At 40.4% G+C, this 25,745-nt stretch overlaps 1 protein-coding gene across 3 annotated transcripts; it reads left to right on the top strand.

Moving 5' to 3' along the window:
* The first annotated feature begins 1,216 nt into the window (after positions 1 to 1,216).
* Positions 1,217 to 23,334, top strand: ASB9 (ankyrin repeat and SOCS box containing 9). 3 transcript variants are annotated; one of them, XM_019495028.2, is made up of 8 exons: positions 1,218 to 1,595; positions 8,606 to 8,685; positions 10,712 to 10,819; positions 12,112 to 12,262; positions 14,250 to 14,384; positions 16,022 to 16,213; positions 18,087 to 18,167; positions 20,299 to 20,459. In XM_019495028.2, exons 1-7 carry the CDS (start codon positions 1,502 to 1,504, stop codon positions 18,119 to 18,121), a joined length of 795 nt encoding a protein of 264 aa, XP_019350573.1. In that variant the 5' UTR covers positions 1,218 to 1,501; the 3' UTR covers positions 18,122 to 18,167; positions 20,299 to 20,459. The 3 variants fall into 3 exon arrangements, with proteins under 3 accessions (XP_006261144.1, XP_019350572.1, XP_019350573.1); XM_006261082.4 differs by lacking the exon at positions 18,087 to 18,167 and having other exon boundaries at positions 1,217 to 1,595; positions 20,299 to 23,334; XM_019495027.2 differs by lacking the exon at positions 20,299 to 20,459 and having other exon boundaries at positions 1,217 to 1,595; positions 16,896 to 20,044.
* Positions 23,335 to 25,745: the final 2,411 nt, after the last annotated feature.

Here is a 25,745-nt window from a genome sequence, read left to right on the forward strand (position 1 = left end):
GAAAGCACAGGAAGAGGCAGCATTAGTTATGGGGTTTTAGGGCAGCTGAAAGATGTTGTCTCATTTCCAGAAGGCATAACTGATAAGGATGCCAGGATCAGGGTGTGTGGCAGAGAAACTGGAACAGGAACAGTGGCAGAATTCATCTTAGAGATGGAGAGGACCTTAAAAGTCTGTATGGCCACTATATGGGCAGCAGCTTCACACAAAGCAGCTTGTCAGAGGGAGCTCTGGAATTGCCAGGTGATGTTTAATTTACTCTGTGCTTCCCATTAGTGTGGGGATGAGGCACGGCTGCTGGTTTTATCTTTGAATGGGACTGTATTTTCCAGTCATGGCAAAGACACTTAGAAGTTATTACTTGTTCTTTTTTATATGTTATAGATAGAAATAAAGTTAACCTATGAAGATTTGGGGCAGGTGATAAGAATTTCACCTTGGTGGGCAGGTGTAAAATATGCAACTCCTGTTTGAGTGCATGACACTTTTTCATGAAGTTCTTGTCTGTGAATAAAAATGGTTACATTTGCATATTCATTAAGAACAAATGGACTTTGTGCCTGTAGATTACAGAATTTGAGACCAAATAGCAAATGGAGAAATGATCTGTTTGCGTACAAAGTTATACTAGGTTGAGGTCCTTTCGAAAAACATGTCTGTGTTTACTTTCCTGGAGTTCATGGTTTTTAGTTTAGGTGAAAAATCAGTTTTAAAATGTTGGTGCAACATGATTTGGTGAAGTTAACTGAAATTAATACCAATAAATAAGCCTATAGAAGAGCATGCTTTTCATGCTATAGAGACAAGAAAGCACTTCTAGTGAAAAGTACAGCTCTGCGAACATGTGGTTTCAATATTCTCATGGTATGTAGTGACTCGTGCTGTGTAAAAAGAGCCCTCCCCACTGTTGTTTTTGCATGCTGTCATGAGATTTTTTGATGCTGTCAGGGTTTTTATGTACTATACCATATTCACAGAGGCATAGTATATGTGAAAAGCATGTTGTCTCAAAGCAATTCCATCTGAGTAGTGGAAAACAGCAAACACTACTTACTTTCTAAGTTATCTTTACAAATCCCCCCCGAAGGCAGTTTGCTTAACTAGTTGAACTGGCTCTTTCTGTTTTGTTTTTTTTGGCAAACTAAGAATTTCCTGCCTGATAAAAACAGAAGGCAGACTTACTGATTGGGCGTGGCTTTTGAAAGGATATGACATCAGACACATCCCTTGCTTTTGTGCAGTGTGGTCTGTCTGTTCTCTGCCTGTCCACCAAGTAAATGAGGAGGTGTTTCGTTAAATCCGAGCACAGGTACTCGAATTTCTGTGCGAACTGCTGCCAAGCCAAGTTCCAGTCGGCTGCAGTCTGCTTGACTTGGACACACACAACAATCTGCTTAATAGATTACTCCCATAACTAGGCATTTCATCAGGGAAGATGGAATTTGAACTCTCATGACCAACCTTGAAGAGAAATAACAGAAACTAGACTGCCTAGGGTGCAATGGATAATGAGAGAGTACATGGAAATGCCAGCAAATCCCTGGGAGCGGAAGGCCAGCCACATGCATCTTCTCTATCAAATCCGTTGATGAGTGGTAAGTTATATTGCTCGGCCTGATCTACTCCCCCAGTGAGGGTGGAAGGGCCATGGAGAGTGCATATTCAAAGTGACAGCAGTTTGTCCTCCTAGTGTCTGGTTTACATACTGTGCTACTGATGCAGACCCCATGTACATGCAGTTACTTTTCAAATGCATTTCTTTTAGACATGATTAATACTGTTAATGCTTTTAGGCGCTTCATAAAAAAGCAGTGTTTGGCTCTTAGGAATCTGTGTAAAGGATCAGAAATATTACCATTACAATAATAAGTTACTAAGGAGTTACTATATAGGCATGTTTGGCTTATGTTACTGCCAGCTGGAAGTTTTGTGGTGGCTTCTTTTCTTTCTTTTCCTTTTCCTTTTCCTTTTCCTTTTCTTTCCTGCTGAAGGCTGTCATGAGTGATTCCCAAAGGGCTCAGATTATGAATGTTGGGCTATTACTGGGGAGCAATGGTTCCCGGTGTCCTCATTCTGCTCATTACTCTTCATAGGAAGTTTCCAGTCTGGGCCAAAATGTCTGAAAATATGACACCGTGTCAAAAGACAAATGCCTTCATTTTGCATGCAGCTTAATTAGCAATGTTTCACTCTTCTGTTCTCTTGGAAGCTCTGTTTTCAGTTCATGGTCAGCACAGTGGGGGCGGATAAATCAAGAGAGCATGGTTTTGCTGCATTCCTCTCCTTCCCCGAGACCTCTCTCGGGACCTTCAACTCATTACTAAGGGAAAAAGTGTTATTAAAATATGAAGTGGAGGACAAGGCAAATTATCATGTAGCGATTACTTTATATACCTATGTTGTGTAGTCAGAGACAGGAAGATAGTGACATCATTGAATTAAGAACAAAAATAAATAAGGTTTGGAAGGGGATTCTGACAAAATGGATGACAGGTGTCTAGCATCTGGAATAAAAGGGCGAAATGTGCAGCGATGCAGATTTTTTCAGAAGTAGGAATAGATTTCAAAACTGTTCGTCTATGACGTGTACCCTTTGAAAATGAATATCCAGGTGATTCCTGGTGTGTGTCTTGATATCAGCACATTGCAAATTCTATCCTGGAGTTATACCATGTATGAATTTGGCTTTGTATGTTTTAATTTTTCTGTAACAATTTGAGGTTAATGACTTTTACTTCTGGACATTTGACACACAGCATATCTCTTGCAACAAAAAGCAGGTGCTTCAGAAATGATCAAATTAAAGATAATTTAAAAGTACCACAGAACAGATTTTTTTTTTCCAGGCAGAACTATCTCAGTCATTTCTCCACCTGCCCCATGCACTGATTATAATAAATGGGGATGTATTGGGATTCAGCTGACTGTTTTTTATGAGACCCCACAGACCTCACACCTGAAGGAATAAATCCTTCTGTGGCTTTGAATTTTTGTTTTCATCTTTCTTTCTATTCTTTTGCCTCTTTACTAAGATGAGTCACCACAAGAGATAAAGAAATGTTCAGCTTAGTGAAAATTTGAAACCTCCCATTTGTCTGCCTGTCTCTGATATGAATCCCTGAGATAAGGGCCTTATGCCACTTTCAGTAGCTAGCTCACACTTTTCTGCCTACATGCATGCCAGGTAAAAGCTTTTACCCTGGCCTCAAACCAGGTTTGAGCTGTTTAGGTGGGGAGAACATTGTTTCCGTTCCAGCAGGACTCCTCCATTGACATTCCCGTGGTCTAACAATCTCTCTGGAAAAGTACTGCTGAACCACTGTCACCAGAGAGTTACAGGGCCTTAACTGCCCTCTTGAATTGTTTTGAATTACTTTATCTGCATAACAAACTAGGCCCCAAGAGGCCTATTTAGGCTGTTATTTTCAGGTTGGTGTCACTATTACTTCTTTTAATCTACTTGCCACAATTGTCCAGAGGTTTCAGGGGCTGGGATGAAGTAAAATGCTTTAAAAACATGCATCGGATTTGTCCCCTTTGATAGTTCAGAAAAAAACAAAACCATAATTCCCTGACTGTGCTTAAAACTGATGAGATTGGCTGGTTATAGCTATATTAGAAAAGCCTCCTATGGTGTGTTCCCACATGCAGGGGCAGGTGGTTGCCACCGCAAAAACAGCAGCATCACAAATTTGTGCCACTGCTTTTTGCTACAGCGCATGCCCCTCCATGCAGGGTTGATGTATGGCAAGTTGTCTCCAACAGAGTAGGAGAGGCTGGGGCCAGCATCTAAGCTAGCCCTAGGAGCCTTACCTGGAGTCCTACGGGCCTCCCAGGGCAGCAGCAGCAGCAATCCAGCCACTCGGAGCCTTGCCAGCAGCCAGAGCATGGTTCTGGCTGGCCAGGCACCCTTTCTGGTGGTGCATGCTGCTGGTACATGCACCACATTGATTTTTTCAACACTGGGGTTTTTGACACTGGGATATGAGCAACCAATGTGATGCTATAAGCCGGCAGAACGAACAAGACACTGGCATGCATCAACCAATGCATCTCAAGAAAAACTAAGGATGTCATCCTCCTGCTTTACTCTGCACTGGTGAGGCCTCAGCTGGAGTACTGCATCCAATGCTGTGTGTCACACTTCAAGAAGGATGTGGAGAGTCTTGAAAGAGCTCAAAAGAGGGCCACACGAATTATTAGAGGTCTGGAGGACAGGCCGTACAAGGAGAGGCTGAAGGGCATGGGACTGTTCATCCTGGAGACAAGAAGACTTAGGGGGGACTTGATGGTAGCCTAAAAGTATATAAGAAGAGAACATAAGGGGTTGGGAGAGCATCTGTTCAGCAAGGCACCCCAGGGGAAGACAAGAAATAATGGCCATAAACTGCTGGAAGATCACTTCAGATTGGACAGAAGGAAAAGCTTCTTTATGGTTTGTCTGTCCAGAGTCTGGAACAGACTCCCCCAGAAGTGGTACAACCACCTACCCTGGAGATCTTCAAAAGACGACTGGATGCGCACCTTAATGAGGTTGTGTGACACTAGCAGTCTTTTCTTTCCTGCCTAAGAGCAGGTGGGCTGGACCTGATGATCTTGTGATCTGTGATCCTGTGCTAACTTCTATGAATCTCCCTGTGTCAAAAAAATTACCATGATGCTAACTGGCAGCGCAACAAATGGGTGCACATGTGTGGTTTGCAGTGCCTCAAACTGCTTTGAAGCATAACAGACCTCACATGTGTGCTCATGGGGATGTTCCCTTAATGTACACATTTTATAGCAAAGAAATCACTTAGTCAATGTAGCCAAGTAAGCTATCTGAGCGTAAAGGCTTTTTTGGTTTTGGAACTGCATCTATACTAGGTCTTTTGTTGGCATATCTGTCAGCAAAAATAAATAAACAAATAAAATAAAAATTACATCATCAATTGGCATAGCTATGCTGGCAAAACCTTTAAAAATGGACCATGCTGAAGATTTCTCAGATAATACCACCCCTTGTAGTATTACAATTCATGATTTACTTGATACATGTACCTTTAAAATCCCTGTGTGTACATTCAGTCTTTTTTTAATTCAATATCTTTCATTATATGTCATATGGTATAAAAGAACTGTTATCCATTTCGAGTCCTAGCTGCCTAAAAACTGTGAGATACTAGAGATACTATGGTGGGTGCAATCAGCAAAGTGTCATGAGCTCCTTCTGCATCCGGGGCAGGGTATGTTGACCATTGGAGTTTGGAGTTGGGAGAGGATGGAGTGGTGAAGGGAAGGGAAGGAGACAAAAGTCTTATCTGGTGGTGTTCTCCACAGGGTGAAGGCAGCTGTTACTGCTGACAATGTTGGTATAGGAGTGTTGGCTCAGGCAGAAACCTATGGCTGAGCTCCCTGAGAGCTCTCCTTGCTGCCTGCCCCGTTCTCTCCCCGAGTCCCCCCAAAATATGTTTCTGGCCACAGGAGTGTGGCTAGCAGAATACTCTTTGTGAGAAATCCACAACCTTCTTTCTTTAAAATAGTTTATTTTCCCCCTCTAAGTGTACAAGAACCAATATTTACTGACCTCATGTACCTGCTGCAGTTATCAAACACACCCTAATATATTGTTGGACATTTTTAATTGTTTTTATTTTTGCAACAAGACCAAACTGTTGGCTCGTATTCAGCTTATGGTCTACTGTAACCCCTAGGTCCTGATCTGCAGTACTGCAGCCTGGCCAGTCATTCCCCAGTTTATATATGTGGAAGCAATTATTTCATCCCAAGCGCAGGTCATTGCATTTGTCCTTATTGAATCTCATCTGATTGATTACAAACCAATTTTCCAGTCTATCCAGGTCATTCCCATTCCTAGTCTTGCCTTCCAGGGCATCTGCAACTCCACCCGACTTAGTGGCCTCTGTATATTTGCTAAGTGTGCACTCAATCCCATCGTCTAAATCATTAATGAAGATATATGACATTGTAGTCAGTGCTTTCAGGTGGCTCTGCACCATTATCTCTTTTGTGTTAGGTTTGTATCATTAAGAGAGGCAAATCTAATATATTTAAATAAATAAGCAATATAGCAACCAGGGTGATTAAGCAGAAATGCAACTATTTTCTCAGCTCTTTGTGGTGATCAACACAGACTAGAAATGGCAGACATGTCTTATAAAATGTATCTAATTGCTCTTTTGCTTGGTAAATACAAAGCAAGTCCTTATTGCTCTCTTTCGCTCTCAAAAACACCCCCGCAACAGTTCAAGCTCCATAAACCTTGCCAACTCACGCATCTGATTTTGATACAATATTTTTTTCCAGTATAATTGAATATTTCATATCCTATCAGATCCATGCTGACAAAATTACTAGATAACATTTTCCCCTCTAAATACTGTATTTACTCAAGTTCAGGACCAAGTTTTTCCCCCCATTTAACATGGGGGGAAAAGCCCCTTGTCTTAGATTTGAGTACAGACTGTAGTCAGAGGGTAAGTGGCAGCGGAGAGGGGGAGAGGTTTTGGGGGTGGGGCATTAGGACATTAGGAGGTAGGTGCCAGTGGGTGCAAACATGGGGAAGCAAGTAGGAAGGGGACAAGTGCCCAGGGGGAGCAGAAACTGCCCCCTTGCAGGTGGGGCAGGTGCCATAGCATGGAAGCATGGGGGTGGGGGGCAGACAGCAGGGACAAGGTGTGGGGTGGCAAGGGGCCTGGGCTGATTGACTCTTCCACTGCATTCCCCCCTCTGCCTGACCCTGTACTATATCTCCCACCATCTGCCTTTTACTACTTCCCCCACTGTCTTCCATACCACCCCCCACGCCTACCACCCCTGTGGCCTGCCTCCTTACTGCCACACTCTTCAATAATTAGATTCTAGACATGGAAAATTAAAAAAAATTTATAAATTTTCCATGTCTAGAATCTAATTTTGGGGGGTTGTCTTAAATTGAGAGTCATCTTGGATTTGGGTAAATACAGGAGTCTGAATGTCTGTATATTTATACTCAGTGCAAGTGGTGTGCCTCATCCATCTAAATATCAGTTTATAAACACCTTGAGTCTCTGGAACTGATGGCTAAAATCTTAGCCTGTCCTAAAACATCTTTTATACTGCCCTTTATACTTCCTACCTGGTTAAGCTAACTTCAGTTACGTAAATATGTCTTTCAGATAAGACCATAAGGAGTCAAGGACCTGTTTGCCTTAGACATAGGATACTTATTGTAGTAGCAATACTAGAGATGACTCCTCATGTCCTTGAATGACATTTTAACTTCTGTTCCACCCTCCATTACAGTTGTGCAGCATACAAGCTCCCTGGTAAATACATCACCTGCATGGAATCCCATTTATTTCAGTATGCATGTGTAGATCCCTGTGAAGGTCTGGGCTCTAATGGTTTAGGAAGCATTTAATAATCCACTAGTATAAAAAATGGGTGGATGAGCAGGACACGAGTCCCATGTGCTGCTGAAGGGCAGGAGGACAACAGAATGGATCCTTACCCTCCCCCTCCCCACCTTCCCTACACGCTGCACCTTTCCTGTAGCAGCCCCAGCAGCAGGTAGGGCAGAGAATCTGCAGTGGCATGTGTTGCTGAAAACTGATGGTTTTTTGGCCACTCACCATGTATGAAGTAAGTGACATGACCTCCAGTAGCAACAATCCTCTGGCCTCTCCTCCTGCACTGCACACCATTGACAACGCTGTTCCCTTCCCACTGCTGGAGCTGGAAAAGGGAAGGTGCAGAATTAAGGTGCCCCCAGTACTAGTTAGTTACCCCTCTCTATGAGCCCATGATATATAGCTCCAGCAGAGCAAGCCAGAGAGAAATTTGGCAGTTCACACCTTTTGCAGAAGACACATTTTTTTCCTTCAAACTCTCTTTTCCTACAAGGGCCTCTAATGCTAGTCCAAAGCACGTTCACCCTCCCATTAAATGTTAAAGTAAGAAAACAACATATTGACACAGATGCTTTCTTGGCATCTCTTCTTGTGTGTTGTACCTCATTTTGTGGTTTACACAGTTCTGAGCACCCAGCTGTTGCTTAACTGCGTCCCTGTTGCTAGAATAGCCACCACCTCAACCTGAGTTACAAAGCCAACAAGTAACACAATTACCTCCTACAACTTTGGCACCATCCACAATGAAGTGTTGTTGATTCTAGCCCATCTCTGGCTATCAATAGGTGATTTATCAGCTGTAGCCTTTTCAAAACATCTTTTTCTTGTTACTAGCTGGTAGAGGTGTAATGAGTTTGGTTCTGGAAACTATCTAAAGCAAATGACAGGCTAAATACTCTTGTTGTCCTCTAAAAGTAACTTAGCTGTTTAGAGCTCATCTAAATGAATTGTTTTCTATAGAATCTCTTCTATCTCTACCTTCCCTTTCAATGGCTGGCACAGAGAAAGGTTGGCAATTTAGGAAATAAAATGCTTTGGCCAGAACCACTGCTGTTGCAGGGGAAGGAGTGTCATGACCAACATATTAAAAATGGAGCTCAGAAAATACTTAAGGATCACAGGAGAAGAAAGCAATCACCAACTTAATTTAATAAATTATGTCAGTGAAAGACTCCATGAAACTCAAACTTTTTCTTGACTTTTTCTTTACGCAGATTTTGTTTCAGAATGGTCTCCTTTACATGATGCCTCTATCCATGGGCGTCTCCTTGCTCTGAAGAAACTCATCAATCAGGTAGCGCTTCGCTATTCAGTGAAGTATTCTGCTTGTTCTGCTCAGTGTTCCCATTGAATGCAGGCTCTGCTTCATGTTGCAGGATAGCTGAGGTTCGAAAAGTGCTTTGTACTAGCAGTGAACCCTGTGTGTAACATAAGCTTTATTATTATGGATAGCTCATGTCTTAAAACAGATCATATACATTCAGACCCCAATCCTTCAAGCAACTATGTTTGCGCTTAACTTTGGCATATGCAGCCTCATTACCAGGCTCTGAGACTATTCATATGTTTAAAGTTCAGCTTGTGTGTAAGTGTTTGCAGGATAAGGGCATAGATAAGATATAGCCTAGGACTAGGAGGGTCCTCTTAGGCCATAGAATCCAGTTCCTGGCTCTCCCAAACAGTCATGTCACATAATATCATCAGTACATCTATCTTAAGGCTAAATGGGTTTCATTTTCCCTATGACTCCTTTCAGAGTCCAGAATCATACTTCCCTGATGGTTCAAAATCCTCTTTCTATTTTCTAGATTAGATTTATCTTTCTCTCTTGTGGAGAAGTTGGCTTGAGAAAGATTACGGACACTCCCAAAGCTTAAATTTACAGCATTTCAGAGATGGTTTTATGGAAGAATTTCTGGTAAAACTAAACAAAATATTTGTGATGTCTGTGCCACTTTTCCATCCAGACTTGCCTTTGTTTCCCTAAAGCTCCTTGGGAAAAAATTGAGAAAATTCCAGACTTTTTCTGGGTGAATTTTCAAATACAGTAACCCCAAAAATTTAAAAAGTTCCCTTTTGTGTGAGAATATATCATCCTGAATCTTGAAGGAAGGTGTCATAATGCAGAGCTGACTACATAAAGGCTGGGAGCCAAGACTGTTCAAATAATTTGTTTAAAATATATTTTCCTTATTCCTCTCTCTTTAAATCTTGAGGTATTAGTGAGCCGTGTTTCACTACATATAAAATAAAACCAGTATAACCTCTTTTTTAAAAAAAGGAAATGCTCTTATTGGTAGAAGTTTGCCTTTTAGTGAAAAACAACAGATGGAACTTAGGCAGAAAGCATGCCTCACTTCACTTGGGATTTCGCAGCCCTTTACATGCCCTTTCATAAAGATGCAGTGCCAGAGTATGACTCACATGTGGTCTTAGTGGACGCTATTTTTCTTGAAAAAAGTTTCCATAGTTCATTAGTGCCAGGCAGGGCCAGAAGGGGGAGGAAAGTCTGCAACATGCAGAGGTTACACGAACCAAACGAGGCGCCATGCACCTAAGGCAACGCCTTCTTCTTTATGCTTCATCATGATCCCTGAGAGCAACCTCCTGAAAATATGATCATTACTCCAAGTTTGCCTGGTGAAAACACATGGGAGGTTGTTCTGGGGAGTCATTCTTCAGCTTTAGAATTCCCCTGCATCTCGAGGCCCAGCAGCGTGCAAGCCTGGGTATCTTCCAGAAGTGTTGTAAAGCCTTTCTATTTGGGCAGGCCTTTAACAAGCAAGGATACGCTGGAATATTGTTTAGGCAGTTTGTTTTATATTTTATTTTACCATTCTGCTTGCTTTTTATAAGTTATTTTGTCTCTTAGAGTAAGCTTCCCTGAGCCTTTGTTGGAAAGGGTAGCTGTAAATCTAATAAGTAAATAAAAGGCAAATTTCAATATCCTGCATGTTGTCCTATTGTTAGAGCGATGTTGTAGCTGTGATGGTCCAGGAAGTGTGTAAGAGGTAGGGATTTTTATGGGTGATATCTTCTATTGGAATAACTGTATGATTGGAAGCATTTTAAAAAGACAGACATTTAAGAGCACATTCTGAAGAACAAGTACCGTGTACTTAAAAGCTTGTTTGTCTAAAGCTATCCCAACCGTGCAGTTGGTCCAATAAAACATATTACCCACAACAATCCTTCTGTCTCACATAAATAACATTGTTACTTTCTTCATACCCCCCTTGGACTCATATTTGCAGGAAATGTTGATGAAATACTGCAGTGATTGGTATCATTTCCTTTAATTACAATTTTTATTTAACCAGGGGAGCAGTGTTAACCTCATTACCGCAGATCGTGCATCTCCACTCCATGAGGCCTGCCTAGGGGGCCATGCTGCTTGTGCCAGTGTCCTATTAAAACATGGGGCTCAAGTAAGTGCAAGGCAGATATTGAGAACAACATCAGCGAAACTCAGCTTCCTGTGCAACAAAAGCTGGTCTAAGAGACGATGGGAAGAAACCCTAGGCTTTTAAATTTCTAAGTGTATTCTGAGAAATCTGCATGTCACTGAGAGGGAAGCATGTAAAGAATTGGTTACAAAGTAAAAGGACTATTGTTACTTAAGAACAGAGATATTTCATGCTCCTGACATGAAAAATCTGCATGAGTATGAGTCTGAGTTGCTCTCTCTCTCGCACTGAAGGACATCACCCTATTAACTTATTTGCAAATGATCATTCTCACTGTGGAGTTGAGGATGCCGGAATGTGATGGCCTATTTTTCCCCTGTGTGCAATTGGCTACAGAAAACTGAGTGCCTTAACCACCCTAGCCTACTGGACCATGTGTGCTGAGGTGGATTTCTGCCCAAACTACAACAAAATTGAATTTCTAATGCAGTATGATAAAGCATTTTAAAATGGTAGTTTATATGGTGTTCTTAGCTTAACTATAAGCACTGGACATAAAAAAAGCCCTTCATAGTAAAGTACTGAAAAGTACAGTTGTGAACGACTTTTGTCAATATTATTATAGTTATCATGGTATATTATTCTAGACATATATAAGAGGGGAAAGTTTCTCCATCAAAAAGCTTACAAACATGCAAAAATTTGGGCACTTGCATAGTTTTATAGAAATTCCTAAGCCTACTGATGTCAGTGGATCAGTTCACATGCAAAATATTAAGTTTTGCAGAATCAGGCTTTAAGAAGATAAGAAAAAGATAAAAGATGGAGAAAATGGAGACAACATGAAAACAAAATGACCAGAATGAAATCAGTCATTTTCCTTCATGAGCTAAGTACTACAATCTGTGTCCTTGGTGAATGAGCATGAGGCATCAAGGGCGTTCATGACTACAGTGCATTCTGTGAGATGGGGAGTTGTAGCTTAGCATGGGAACCTGAAGAATGAGACATGTTGCTCTCCAGAAAACCCTTTCAGGACCCTTGATAGGATTACTGAATCGATTTTTCTTCTGATTTTCAGAAAAAAGGTTGGTGGTGGTGGTTCGTGAGGGATTTGTTTTTCAAGAGAAGTTGGAGATTTCAAGATAGGTTAGAAATTTCTGGCAGGATGGACAATTTCTGGCAACAATATTAACTTAATTGGAAACCCAATTTCTGTTGAAAAATAGTTTTGATGGAAAAGTTTCATCCAGCCCTAGATATTCCCTGATCCTTAACATTTTTGAAAGAACCACTTGCTATTTCTCTTTCAGGTGAATGGAGTCACTGTCGATTGGCACACCCCCTTGTTCAACGCTTGTATCAGTGGCAGTGTGGCATGCCTAGACCTTTTATTGAAGCATGGAGCCAGCCCGCATGCAGCCTGTGATGTGGCATCACCCATCCATGAAGCTGCTAAGAGGGGTAACTTTTTGTTAATAATACCTTGTTGTTGGGACCGGATAAAGAAAAAATCATTCCATGTATTTAATTTGTGTAAAATATAAGTTTATCTGGGCTAGTACTATGATAGTTATCCTCAGTTCTAGTATCTCGGTTCCTAAAAAACGAGTCTTTAGCTATGGCAGCCACTTAGAGCCCCTGCCTCTACTCAGCTCCTGAAGCTCCTTTGAGAGGTGGTATCTTTTACCTTTGTGTACTACACAATCCAGATTTCAAGACTTCACACCAGCAGGGACTGCAGTTGAAGGTCCTAAATCAAACACTGCTCCTGAAGCCTGAACAGCCTGATTTGGATGAAGAAAGGGTGCAAGTGTTTCCTTATCTGGTAACACTTTCCTTCATCCCAGAAATGTCACTGTTCATCGTGAAGGAAGCATCTTGCCACCTCTGTTGTTGCTGCCTTCTTATTTAATAGCCTGACATTACTATTTACATCTCCTAATAAGTATTTTAATAAATTGAGTTTTAGTATTGATAGTGGACTGAACTTGAATTCCCCTTCTCCTAAATAAAGGAACTTGGCAAGCCTAAGGAGAATTCTGTGAAGAACCAGTTTCTGAATTTTCTGAATACAGTAAAAATCAATACAAATATTCACAACCATTTTTGTTTCATAGCAAATGCTTCATGACGTGAGACCTCATATTTTTAATTCAATTTGGGCCTTATAGGTAAACAGGCCTGATGTGATTTTGTCCTTATGTGACGGTGAACATATGTCAGCTGCCAAATATCGAGGATAGGTACTGAACTCACATTACGTGGCAATACCTCCTACTAACATAAGGGCCCAAGGAGTGTACCTACACATGCTTTAATGCAATTGAATAAGCTCCGGCACAGTCCACACCAGAGTTTATTGCATCTGGGCACTGCATTTACACGTGTGCCTGGGACCTCAGCATGTTGAGATGGGTTGGAGCAGCCCCAGCTACCAGAGGTCCAGGGGTTCAGCCTGCCAGCCCGGGGTGCTCCAGCCTGTCTCAATGTGCTGTGGAGGGGCTGGCTGGGGCATGAGGGTGCTCCAGTGCAGGGCTAGCTGGCAGGCATCCCCCACACTGAAGCATCCTTGTGCCCCAGCCAGCCCCGCCAGCATTTACATGTGCATTGTGGCACACTAAATAACACTGCCGTAGGATGGTACTTGGGTTGACAAGTACTAACCTACAGTGGTGTTTATTAGTTTATGGTGGCCTAATAGGGTCACACATGAAGAGGCTGAGACTTTACTGTTTAGCTAATTAGGCAAATCTGCAGCAAATGTCTTGTGTAGATGTACCCAAGGAGTGCAAATACATATTGCAATTTATGTATGGAGTAACAGACCCTGGTAAACAACTGAACTGTCTTACAAGGGACTTCTGTCTTCTATTAATGGGTGGCTTGGCTATTCCTGTTTTCCAGTCTTTTTCTATGCAACAAAAAAACGCCTTCCTTTGCAGATGTTATACATATTCTAAGGGAGAAAATCCTACAGAAACAAGTGGGTTCTAAACATAAGTGTAAGCTCCTTGTCACCAAAAGGTAATAGTCCCTGTGCTGGTTGTTCCCCTGACAGGACTAGAGAGAGAGACAGATAAGGAATTTCAGGAAAACCTCCCAATCTCCTGGAAAGGGAATGGGGCCAAAGAGAATTTTAGAGACAGGAAAGCATAGTTAGCAAAGATTGCTACTTGGATGGTAATCTTCTGGTAACAGTCAGCTTCTGTGTAAATTGTGCTGCCTGCTGCCACACTCCTTCCTCCCAACAAAACTCACTGGCTAAAAATATTTTGGAATTATCAAAATATTGGAGTGATAGAAGACAATAGCAGAAATGTGAATCTAGCGTCCCTTGCCAAATCAAAGGATTCAAGCCAGTCTTGGCTAACTGAGTATCTGAACCACAATATTTGGAGCGTTCACAATTTACTTTCTTGTACTTATTCAACCTTTATACTGTTTTAAGGTCATGCTGACTGTATTGAATCCCTTGCATCTCGTGGAGTAAATATAGACCACAACATTGACCATCTGGGCACTCCGCTTTATATTGCCTGTGAGAACCAGCAGGTAAACTGTGCCAAGAAGTTACTTGAGTCAGGTAAAAACAAAAAATATAATTATATTATATGATTATATTTTTCCATTCTCTGTAAATTCTGTTTATATCGTCTTCTCATTTAAGGTTTAGGAACACTTGTACAATGGCATTTTGAGACATTTGGATTACAATGGCAGTGCTGTATAGAGCAACAGAAGAATACCTGAGATTGTCTAAGCTTACCAAAGGATTAAGTCACACCTCCTCCCAGTGAAATTAATACAATGATCCTGTATTTCATTTTACCAGTTACTCTTAGCACAGAGAATCCAATGGCTTTTGTATGTCTTGCATTTAATAGTCATTGGATAAAATTGATAGACAGATGTGGCATAGCTTTTTTATTACTGGCAGGGGAGACAAATGCCAGAACCCAGGGCTGCTTTCTTCTTGGATTGTGTCCATCTTACTGAGCCATAGTCCCTCAGGTTTACTCTTTTCTGGATTTACATATCTTCCCCTCTTGGCAGCCTTGTGGGCCAGCTTTAAGAGGAAGGTGCTCTAGGTAAAGCCTAATTTATGACTGGCCTGATAGTTAAGGGGTCTTGCTGCATGTTCAAACCCCCTCGGGGTGAAGAGTTCCCAGTGTCTGGATCCCCCGCTTCATAGATTATTGGGCTAACATATGGGAGGACCCTCATCCTCCTTTATCAAATAGTTGTAGGGTTTTTTTCCAACCACATTTTTGTGCAACTATACACGGTAACATGCCTACGTGGGCATGCAGGAAGCCTTCTCAGTATCTGTAGAAAGGCAAATGTAGCAGAGCAGGTGGAACTAGGTTCTGAAATCTGTGCAAGTGCTAAAAATATCACTTACACCACTACATTTGGGTGTATAAGTAGCAATCAGACACATAAATGTTAAATAAGATTTGTCCCCTTAGATGTACATAAAGTTAGGATCATAGAATCAATTAGGATCATAGAAAATTAGGGTTGGAAGGGATCTCAGGAGGTCATCTAGTCCAACCCCCTGCTCAAAGCAGGACCAGCCCCAACTAGATCATCCCAGCCAAGGCTTTGTCTAGACAGGTGTTAAAAACCTCCAAGATTGGAGATTCCATATCGCACTGGGTAACCTGTTCCAGTGCTTTACTAAGTCAGGCACATGCCTAAGGACCTTGCTGAACTGTGGCCTTGACCTGTGTGTACACATCATGCAAATACTGGCAGAATGGAGTACCATGATCAATGGTATCGATTCCATTGGAGGTGAGAAAGGTGAGGCATAGGGACTGAGAGCTGGGACTTGGGTAGCAACCTAGGTCCACTCTACAGCACCCAGCAGGCTGAACTGTTACCTGTAAAAAGGTACAGCAGATGTGTGTGTCTGCAGTCCTAGAGGCAGCTTGTCTACCTCAAATACAATGCTCCATATCCTGAATGGTTGTTGGTATTTAAATATCTTTCTGAATTTGAGCAAATCACTCTGGGGGTTTTCACTGATTCCCGGGCTGTCCTTACTGTCAATATTGACAGTGGGTTAAAGCCATAGCCTGCTACCAAATTTTGAAATTTGTCTCTATGTAGGTAGCTTGGGCATCTTCCTTACCACATGTCAGTCAGAGAAATAGGAGGTGGCTAAGTGGAAATGTACTAACATGGTCTTATTCTATGTTGCATCTTACTTCTCAGGAGCAAGTGCAAATCATGGCAAAGGCACGGACTCCCCTCTCCACGCAGCTGCCAGGAATGCCAGTGCTGAGCTGGTGAACTTGCTGATTGATTTTGGAGCAGATGTTCGGGCGAGGAATGCAGAAGGCAAAAAGCCAGTGGAGCTGGTTCCACCAAACAGTCCCTTAACACAAGTATTTGTGCAGAAAGAAGGTGCTCTTTAACATTTTTTTTGTTCAAAATTAAAAAGAGAGGCCTGTGTTAGCTTTTGAAAAACGGTGTGTTATTTTATTATCTGGCACTGTTAGCAACTCTCCAAGTGACTGTGTTCTGTATCATGAAGCAAAACAGACAATAATGGCTCAGTTCTGCCCTAATTACATGGACACAATATACATAATCTGTGAGTATTGCAATAATACTTTATTGGGATCCCAGGCTCCTGTGACCTCCAGAACTTGTTCAAAGCATCTACAGCAGCAGCAACTGGCAGATTTCTGGAGCTTGCCATAAGGTACATACAAGCATGAGCTTAGGAGAAGACATTAATTAGACAGGAGAACACTTAAAAATCAAAGAAAGAACATGTTAACAAATTTGAGATGATCATCAAAAATAATCAATAAAGGAATTGGGTCTGGCTATTAGAGAGCAGAACTGCACTCATTACCTTCAAAGAATGTTATCTGTATGATATGAGACCAAAAACTGCCCTGGAGACCTGTGTGTCAATCTAGTTGGTAAAGTTTTAATACGTGCAATTAAAAAAAAAGGTTAAGGGGACTGCAATACATACTTTCTATTCCTTGACTTTTGTTTTTATTTTTTGGACCCAAACTGTAAGAAATATAACAATGTGTCTTTAAAATGAATCTTTATGTTGCTTTTTTTGTAGGAGGCTCTAACATGCATCTCAAGAGATGGTGCAACAAGTATATGTGCTAAGTCCTACCTTCTAAGGTCCTACTTATGTACTACATAATCAACCTATCCAATCAGTAGGACCAAATCTTATTTCTACTTTTTTTAAAGCAGCTACTATCTATCTGTAAATCACAATGGTTACAACACCCTCCCCTGCCCCCATTATTTTTTTTACAGGGTAAAAATTACCCTCATGAATTCTGAGGGAAAAGTTATTTACCATTTACTGGACAGATTGGAAAATTTTCTCTAGCTGATACAGTTAATTATTATTGTAATATATCGTTTTAGGTTTTCTCATTGAGTTAGGAAACTATATTTAGTATTGCAACCTGGACTTTCAGAAGGAATATAGTAAAAGAATAGGTAAGGTACCTTGCTGGAGTCCAGAGGAGTAAGTGTGAATTCTTCTCCAGACTCATGCCAAAGGCTTTCTCTACTTTGACCCACCTGCAAATGGGGTCTTGTTTGTTCAGTCTGGGAAATCAAAGGCAGCCATATGTGATGCTCCTCACATCACCCCTTTGTGTGCTCTTAGCTATATAAGCCAGGCTGCTAGGCTTCGGGGAACATTCGAGTCCCTCTTTTTTAACCTGAACATTCATTATATTAAACAAGATGTTGTTAACATGATCCATGACAACAATAATCTAGTTCTATGCTGGTGTGAGTACCGAGGTCAGTAGTTATATCAATGTAAAACTGGAGTGATGCAATAAGAAATCAGACTGTGTGCATCTAATACATAATGTTAATAATCACATGGTACTGTATGCAGCAACCATTTCTATTTCCTATGTAATCTGTTGTACACAAAGCTATAATGTTAGAGAGCTCAAATCCTCTCTACATTATGCTTCTGACTCATGCTGCATTTGTCCTGTTTATCTGAGATAGTTTATTATCTCACACATGCTTCAGAGCCACATGAAATGTTGCATGGGATAGACGGTAATTAATACTTTTAAGTGAATTTCTGATTTATGTGTGATTGAAGTCAGTAATTAAAAAACTGAAGAGCATTTTGCTGCTGAGGAGTATTTTCCAAATCTTCAAAATCCCTTACCTGAGTAAGTTTCAGGTTTGCTGGCAGCTGATTTTTAAATTGTTGGTTCATACAGCTGAAGCCATGCTAATGCCATTCTCTTGTTTAACTCTGAAGTTCCATTCCTGCAGCATTACTTCCTTCTGGCTTAACTCAGATTCATTCAACAAGCATCATGGTTTCCAGCAATGGCAGCAGGTGAGCTATACTAATTTCTCCAACCCTGTGTTGCTTCTTTTATTCCAATAGATGCACCTGGTGAATCAGACTTGGCTTTCCTTCTGTTGTCTTTCCCTTTACTAGACACATTTTGGAAGGCTTCAGCTACCAATTCATTGGAAGAGCAAGGTCTAGCTAGGGGATTTTGCTACCCTAAGCTAATTGACCAAGGTTTCAACCCACAGTCCCTAATTCAGTATTTTACTGCAGCAGCTAGTGGCCATGTGTGATAAAAACAGCCTTGTATGTGGTCTGGAGAGAACTAAATAAAGAAACAAAACTGAATCACAGGCTTAAAAGAATGAGCTCCTTCATCCAATTCTCTAGGCAATGGGATTGATTTTTTTAAAGTAAACTTTTCTGTTTCTTTTTTTCTTTTGTTGGGTAAAAGCTTTCTGCTTTGGGATTTTTATGAACTTTTAAGCACTTGAAAGGCAAGATAACACGTTTAAGGTAATAACACAAAGACCACTTTATAGTGCGATGGGCCAGCTTTGTTTCCGTCAACTGCAGTTCCATCAGTTCAAGTAGGACCAGAAGTAAGCCCTAATGTGTAAGCTGGATCCTCCACTTTGCACTTTTTGTAGTTTGTAAAGCTTGTGCAGAGTAATTCAAAATGCTGCTGTTCTGACTTGGGAAGTCTTGCATTTCTCTTGCATAGGCATAAAGGGCTACATAAAATAGAAGAGAGTAGATTTCCGAGCCCTGTGTATCGATCAGTTTCTTTAGTGCTTTTTTGAGGCACTTGTCTGCCGGCTGACAAGGCCCTAGTCCGAAAGGGAGCCCAGCCAGCTGTGAAGAACTGTTGGGAAAGTGGTGGTTAGTGTGTGGGAAGGACTCAGAAAACAGCTGCTTTTGAAGCTGCTAGTCTAGTGCACAGTCTTTTTAGCACCAGCTGTTTCCATTGGTACTTTCCTCTTGCTTACCCACAGTTACTAACAATCCAGCGAGAAATTCTTTGGTTACCACAAATTCTTTTATCTTACACTTTCATTTCTAAAATCTTAACCAAGACTTTTTTTTGAGCTGGCCACATTATCTCTGATTCGCCTTTGCTCTCTAAAACACCTCTCATAAAGCTGCTGTACTCTTATACTGCTTGTACCCGTCCCACATTGGTACTTTCTATCTTCCCCTGCTTGTCTGTGTTCCTTATCTACTCTTGTAACTTTTGTGGAGTTCTCCTTACTGCTGTGCTTTATCAGATAGCTATACGAATAACACACTGCGTGATTAAATATTAAAATTGTAATTGTAGTTCAATATGTTATATCCTTAATGAGAAGGATAAGCCCTCCAGTGAGCATGTTATGCTATTATACTTAAATAAACCACATTGATTCCTTAACAGGACTTGTTTTATCAGCACGGGGCCATTTAATCTTGAAGGTTTAAATAAGGGATTATATAGTGTTTCTCTTGCTTTGTGTTTATCACTGCTGTACAGTTAGGAAATACTTCTGGAGAAAGCAGTGGACTGCAAACTTGAATCTCACTCAGTGGGAAAGGATTTTGAAGGAAACATTAATCATCTCTTATTTTTAGACAACATAAAATTCTTAACATTTGTTATACAGCTTATAGGAAAATAATGAAACTATTAATCATGGGTGCATAATGATTGGGACTGACTGGCTGATTCAAAGACAGCATTTTGTGTCTGTATATTCTGGGACTGAGTTTTCCACCCTTACGTCTTGCATGATCATTTAAATGTACATGGTGACTTAAATTGTTACCACTAGTGTGAGTGAGGGGAGAATTCTGGTTTGGTGGTATGATACCCATTTTGGACAGCTATAAATGACTATACAGTTTTATATCCATATATTTTATAAATAGATTTGTGTAGCTGAGTAATTACATCCCTTATTTTGATTAACTACTTGTTCCTACCACCTTCTGCCAACCAGGGTGGAATAATTGCTAGGGTTGAGAGCTTCTAGGGGCCTGAGTGATAGGAGAGCTTGGAAATGTTGTCCTTAAGTAGAACTGGCATAGAATGTACTACATAAAAGCTGACCTTGATGCACAGCCATCGTTTCAGTTCTGCGACAACAGATCTGGGATCAATCACTTGCATAACTTGTCTTGTGGCATCTTTTCCCAGGGCCCTTGTCTTTGATGCAGTTATGCCGCCTGTGCATTAGGAGCTGCTTTGGATACAAACAACATCATAAAATAACTGGACTTCTCCTGCCGGATGAGCTGAAACATTTTCTCCTCCATGTTTAAATGCCTTTTATTTAAAGCTATATCGATAAAAATGAAGCAAGGTTTGTCATGGAAGTATATCGTCACTAACTGTTGCAAGTTTACTTGATGATATTCCTCAAGCCTCAACTCCTGGAGACTTATATTTGGTTGAGAAGCTCAGCTTTCATTTTTCTTTTCCAAAAAAGGAGGTAAGTTATCATCTCTTAAGGCTGCAGAGGAAAAAAAAAAATGAAAATGTGACCAAGCTCAAAAGCCTTTTAGGAAGCTAATAAAATGACAAAACACTCTACCCCCGAACAAAAAAATCCTACTTTCATTATTTTTAAACTAGTCTCTTGAGTCCTGATATATGGTTTTTGAATGCATATGGTGGGCAACAGTGCAGTAGATAAATATAGGTACTCATACTAGTGTAACGCAAAGAACATCTGATTTACTGAATACTAAAGCCTCAGTTTAAGTAGAAGCCATCTAGGATGTCTCCACTGGATATAGAAGACCTGCTAACTAGCCAAGCAGCTGGGGAGATTAAGCATGAGATAACTGTTCATTTCTTTGGAGCAAGTAATTCAGCCACTTTAAAGATGAAAGCAGAATTTGCTGAGCATGCCTTTCTTAGACAACCAGTGTAAGAAAGACCGCATCCATTATTTTACCATATGAGTATTTTTTAAATTCAGTTTCTAAATAGGAAGCATGAATGAATTCTTAAAAGAATTAATATGCTGGATTTTCAAAGTGCCCAGCACTAAATATGGATGAGCACCACCCAGCTACGATCTATATATTCAAGCCATCATCTGAAACAGCTAGAGATTGGCATTTTTTTCATTGCAGTCTACTATGTCACTGTTGTTGGTAAGTTCCTGCAGTTGAATTATAGTGGGAAAAATACTTTTAATCATCCATTAAAAACACTTATATTTGCTTCTATTTTAAGCAAAAGGGTTTCATCTCAGTATAATTTCTCCTTCAAGGAGAGAGTTTTCAAGGACATGTAACCTCTACTTGACAGGGAGTAAATATGCTGTCTCTCTATGAATATTAATTGAAATTTCCTAAGGATTTATCATTGGGTCAACAAAAATAATGTCTTCATTTCCTCCCCTACCCTGCCAAGAAAAGTTATAAAAAAGGGGACATTTTAAGGTTGAGATAAGAATCTGTCTTAAATCTTTCTACTGTTTAGTAATACAAATAGCTAACTTTAACCTAGATTATTATAAGGAATAATTAAAACCGAACCCAGGAAGTTCTTACAGAATCAAGATGGAACAATTATTACTTTTTCCTTGCCGTCTTCATACATAAACAAGAAAATCAATGTGATAGCAATCCGAGTCTGTTTCTTCTCCTGTGGTATAATTTAGACATTGGTCAAACTCAAGAGATGACGTTCTGGCTCTACTCAAGCCTCTCCTCCCACAACTGTGCTACAGACTCTTGCCAAAAATATAAAATCTAACAGGTAAAATTCTTTAAGCATTTAAGATGTTCTTTTGGGAGAAAAGGCTGATTATAATGCAATTTAATGCTAGTTTCAATTCGTTTGGACCAAATCATAGCTATAAGGATGTTTTGAGTCTCATAGAGTTAATGGATTTGAACCAAAACACCAGATCTCAATACCCCAAATTTGGGGAAGTCTGCATTGAAAGCTGGATCCAAATGTGGTGGCTTGGTCTCATCACTAACTCTGAACTATGATGCTGCTATATTGTATGTAAGCAATAATGTATTAGGTGCATACTTTTCTGGAAAACTGCCACTGTACCCTGGTGCTATCAGTAAAGCATCTATGTAGATTCAAGCACAGCAATTCAGAAAGAGATAAAGCTTTTGGAAATATTTTTTTCTTTCATCTATTCAAAGACCTTCCTAGGCTTGAATTTCCCATGCAGAAAACTGACTGATAATAATGTACAGAATATGGGATATCAGAAAAACCTCAGCATTCAGCAAGGGTGGAATTAGAAAACATTGCAGGGGGTTACACAAAAACCTCTAGCATGTAAATGAAGGACTGACAGCTTTTCAAATACAAGCACATATATTTTTACAATGTAGATGTGATGTTTTTACATGGGCTGACTCACTGGGTGTGCAGATGCTACATCTGCATGCTCATATGCACCTGTATGCTGTATTTAGTACTTGGCTATGCAAAATGAACAGTTGCATCCCTAGTGAAGCTTACAAATGTGAGCTGTCAATCTCCTGTGCCTGAGCTTGATGTCATGTACACTGTAGACAATGAGAGTACTTTCATCCATTTGAATGGACTTTGTTCTAAGCCCTAAGCCACCAGCATTGAAGACTGAAAATTCAGTTCTCGAAAACTTTAGGACCATCAAAATAATGTATTTTTTTCAGTGATTTTGGCACTTACTTTTAAACTTCTAAATTTGTAACCTTAATACGCATGTTTGTAAATCTATGCTAATATCATAAGATGTTTCAACATATCTAATACTGTAGTGAGGATGTTTTAGCTCCATTTTCCTTGGGAGAAGGGGTTGTTTCTTTGTTTTATTTTTTTAAAATCTCAGTTTGGCTCTGTTTACTTGAATTTTTTTTAATCTTATATAATTAGGTTGAAGTCTGTGTGCTCACGTTGTCTCACTTCAGTATGTTTACTTACTTTAAAATAATTTGTGATTGAAGCTGTTCAATTCTAGTTTTATGCATAAGCACTTTTCAAGCTGTAAGCTGTAAAAACTGGATACGTTGTCAATTTAGTGAGGCTTGGAGCTTTTAATGAATTTGAAGTCATTCCAAATCTTACATGGTGTTTGAAAGTCTGGCATGAATATATTTTTACAGATTCTATGCTGTTATTTTGTGGAAAGATTTTACTTCAGCAGCCTAACAAACTATTCAAACCAAGGTTGCATATTCTGTTTGGTCAAAATATATTGTTTATACTCTGCTTTGTTTCCTTTATTTTTTAATTAGAACATCAGCTTTGTGCTATGTTTAATAGTATGCAGTCTGGCAATAAGATTTGAGTAGGATGCTTATTAATTGATTAGAAGTATACAGGAGGGCCCGTAACATAGACAAAACAAAGACAGACTTCTTTTATACTTTGGCTCAAATTCAGAAGTGATATCTAAGGAGAGGGTTTGACATCCATAAATATTCTTTCACCCACTTAGGTAGGAGCAAAAAGAAACACAAGGCCCCTTTTCCCACATATTGCAGAGCCAGGGAAAGGTATAAGTTAAAGAAAATAACTTGCTCTTTGTTAGGCTTCCTATGGGTAGCTGTTCTCTCTTTCTGGTTGCTCAACGAAAGTACCAGAAAAGAAAAACTTGAAATTCCTTCACAAAGCTAGTCCCAGAAAATTAAGTAATGTATAGAAGAGCTACATTGGTTGTATATCTATATGAGTTGGACTTTGGTAACTGTTGGGAAGTCTGGGCTAATTCTTCTCAAAGAGTTTATTGGGAATCTTAAGTTCATGTAACACATGGACCAAGGGGATGGGAGAAAGGTGTAAATTACATCAGTTTAATTTCTCTTTATACTCACCTCTGCATATCCTTGCATACTGACCCTAGAGAAAGGTAGTTAGCCTTGTTAGTGCAATGAAATAGTAATATGGGTTTTCCTCAATTTGAAAGGAAGGGTATTTTATTGGATCCAGAATTCCTCACAAAAACCCTTGAACCAAACACTTGATTCAATCCTTTTAATCTTTTCTAGTACTACTGTGTCAGGTAGCTGGAAAGAGGTGTTCTTTGCTCCTCAACAAGTGTAAATATCTGTACTCCTAATATACTTGTTCTTTTCTTTCAAGTCCCTAAACCTTCAAGGCAGAGTTGTCCTTATCTTCTTGTTTCTCTGTTGTCTCTAAAAGTGAAACCACTGATATTAACTTCTTATTTCCAGATGGAAAAAAGGTAAATAAGGGAAAAGCATTCTTAACAGATTATTAAAATCGAGACTGATTAGTATCCAGGTACTATGTTAATGTTTATATGAGAGAGAGAGAGAGACCATACTCCTAAGCAGAGGTATGAAAATATTCAGCTCTGTATTTTCAAGATCCAGTGCTCCAGGACATCACATTGCTCAACTTTATATATCTGCCTGGAGAGAATACAGTGATTCTCACAATACAGAGCCTTCCCCTTCAACTACCATCTCAGACAGAAAAATACATTGCTTTGCTTTACAGCTTCCTACTGGCTATTTCTCTGTACATTGCATGATTATCTCTCAGTCCATCGTACCTAGTGCTGCTTGCAGTTCCCTTGGGGATATTTAACCTTCATGTGTATAGACAATATCAGTTGCTGATATATGCACACTGAGGATTCCCAGGGGAACAGAAGAAAATCTCTGAAGTTGCCTTTATATAATCAGCAGCTGCAAACTCTTATTGTAAAAGGAAAATATTTTCTATTCTGATGCTGCTGTTTAACATAATAATCTCTATGTGACCACCTAGCAATGATGTTTCTTTGTCTGAATATACCAAGTAAAACATTTAGGCCGGGGGTGGCATGAACAGCCTCCGTGTGATGCACACAGCAGATCAGGGAGGGGGCAGGCAGAGCAGCTGTACATAGGGCAGTAAGCAGAAGACAGAGCAGGAGATCTGGGCATACAGGACAGGAAGCAGGACACGGAGTAGAAGATCAGGCAGGAAACAGAGTAGGAAGTAGAAAGCAGAGCAGCAGATTGGGCAGAGGAAGAAGACTGGAGTGGCACTCAGAGGGTACAGGGCTAACTTGTGGCATGTTTGCCAAAAAGGTTGGCTCCAATTGGCTTAGGCGTTCTCTTCATCGCAATTTAGGGGAAAACCTGAGGGCTGGCTCTGGTCCATTTATGGGGAGAACATCTTAGAATGATTCTGGCACCAGTTGAGCTTGAACCTGGAAGCTCTTCTGACCTTTGCACCCACCCAACCCTTTGCTGCGGTGTGTGCAGAACTCAGATGGGTACAGCAGGTGGTAGATACAGGAAGCTACCAATGTCCATCCCACAACTTCCTGCTGGTGACTTCCGGCCCTTTTGCATGTGAGATCTTTTCTCTCTTACCTATAATTAGAGCTGAGAACAGAAGGGAAGAAACAAATAATCAGCATGCTGCTTCCTCGAAGGGTTGGGCTCCACTCGAAAAACAGAAATCACAAGATCTAAACAGCAGAGACTGATGTGGCTTGGGCTGGTGGAGTGACCCTCAAGGTGGCCCTACATTCCTTGACCACCTGACAGCATGTTTTTTTCTTTCAGGCCACTTTAGAAAAGGTTGTAAATCTCACACTTGTTAATAGTAGTAGGCAACTTTAAATGCATGTTCGTTGCTCTTCAGCTGCTTCAGCTTTGAGT

The sequence above is a fragment of the Alligator mississippiensis genome, chromosome 1, assembly GCF_030867095.1.
Source record: "Alligator mississippiensis isolate rAllMis1 chromosome 1, rAllMis1, whole genome shotgun sequence".
Classification (NCBI taxonomy): Eukaryota; Metazoa; Chordata; order Crocodylia; family Alligatoridae; genus Alligator; species Alligator mississippiensis.

What these genes read in the sequence shown, in the direction of transcription:
- ASB9 (XM_006261082.4), top strand. Translation starts at nt 1,502, where the DNA reads ATGGATAATGAGAGAGTACATGGAAATGCCAGCAAATCCCTGGGAGCG. An exon ending in TATTAAAACATGGGGCTCAA is followed by an intron (nt 10,820 to 12,111) that starts GTAAGTGCAAGG and finishes TTTCTCTTTCAG; the next exon opens with GTGAATGGAGTCACTGTCGA. An exon ending in CAAGAAGTTACTTGAGTCAG is followed by an intron (nt 14,385 to 16,021) that starts GTAAAAACAAAA and finishes CTTACTTCTCAG; the next exon opens with GAGCAAGTGCAAATCATGGC.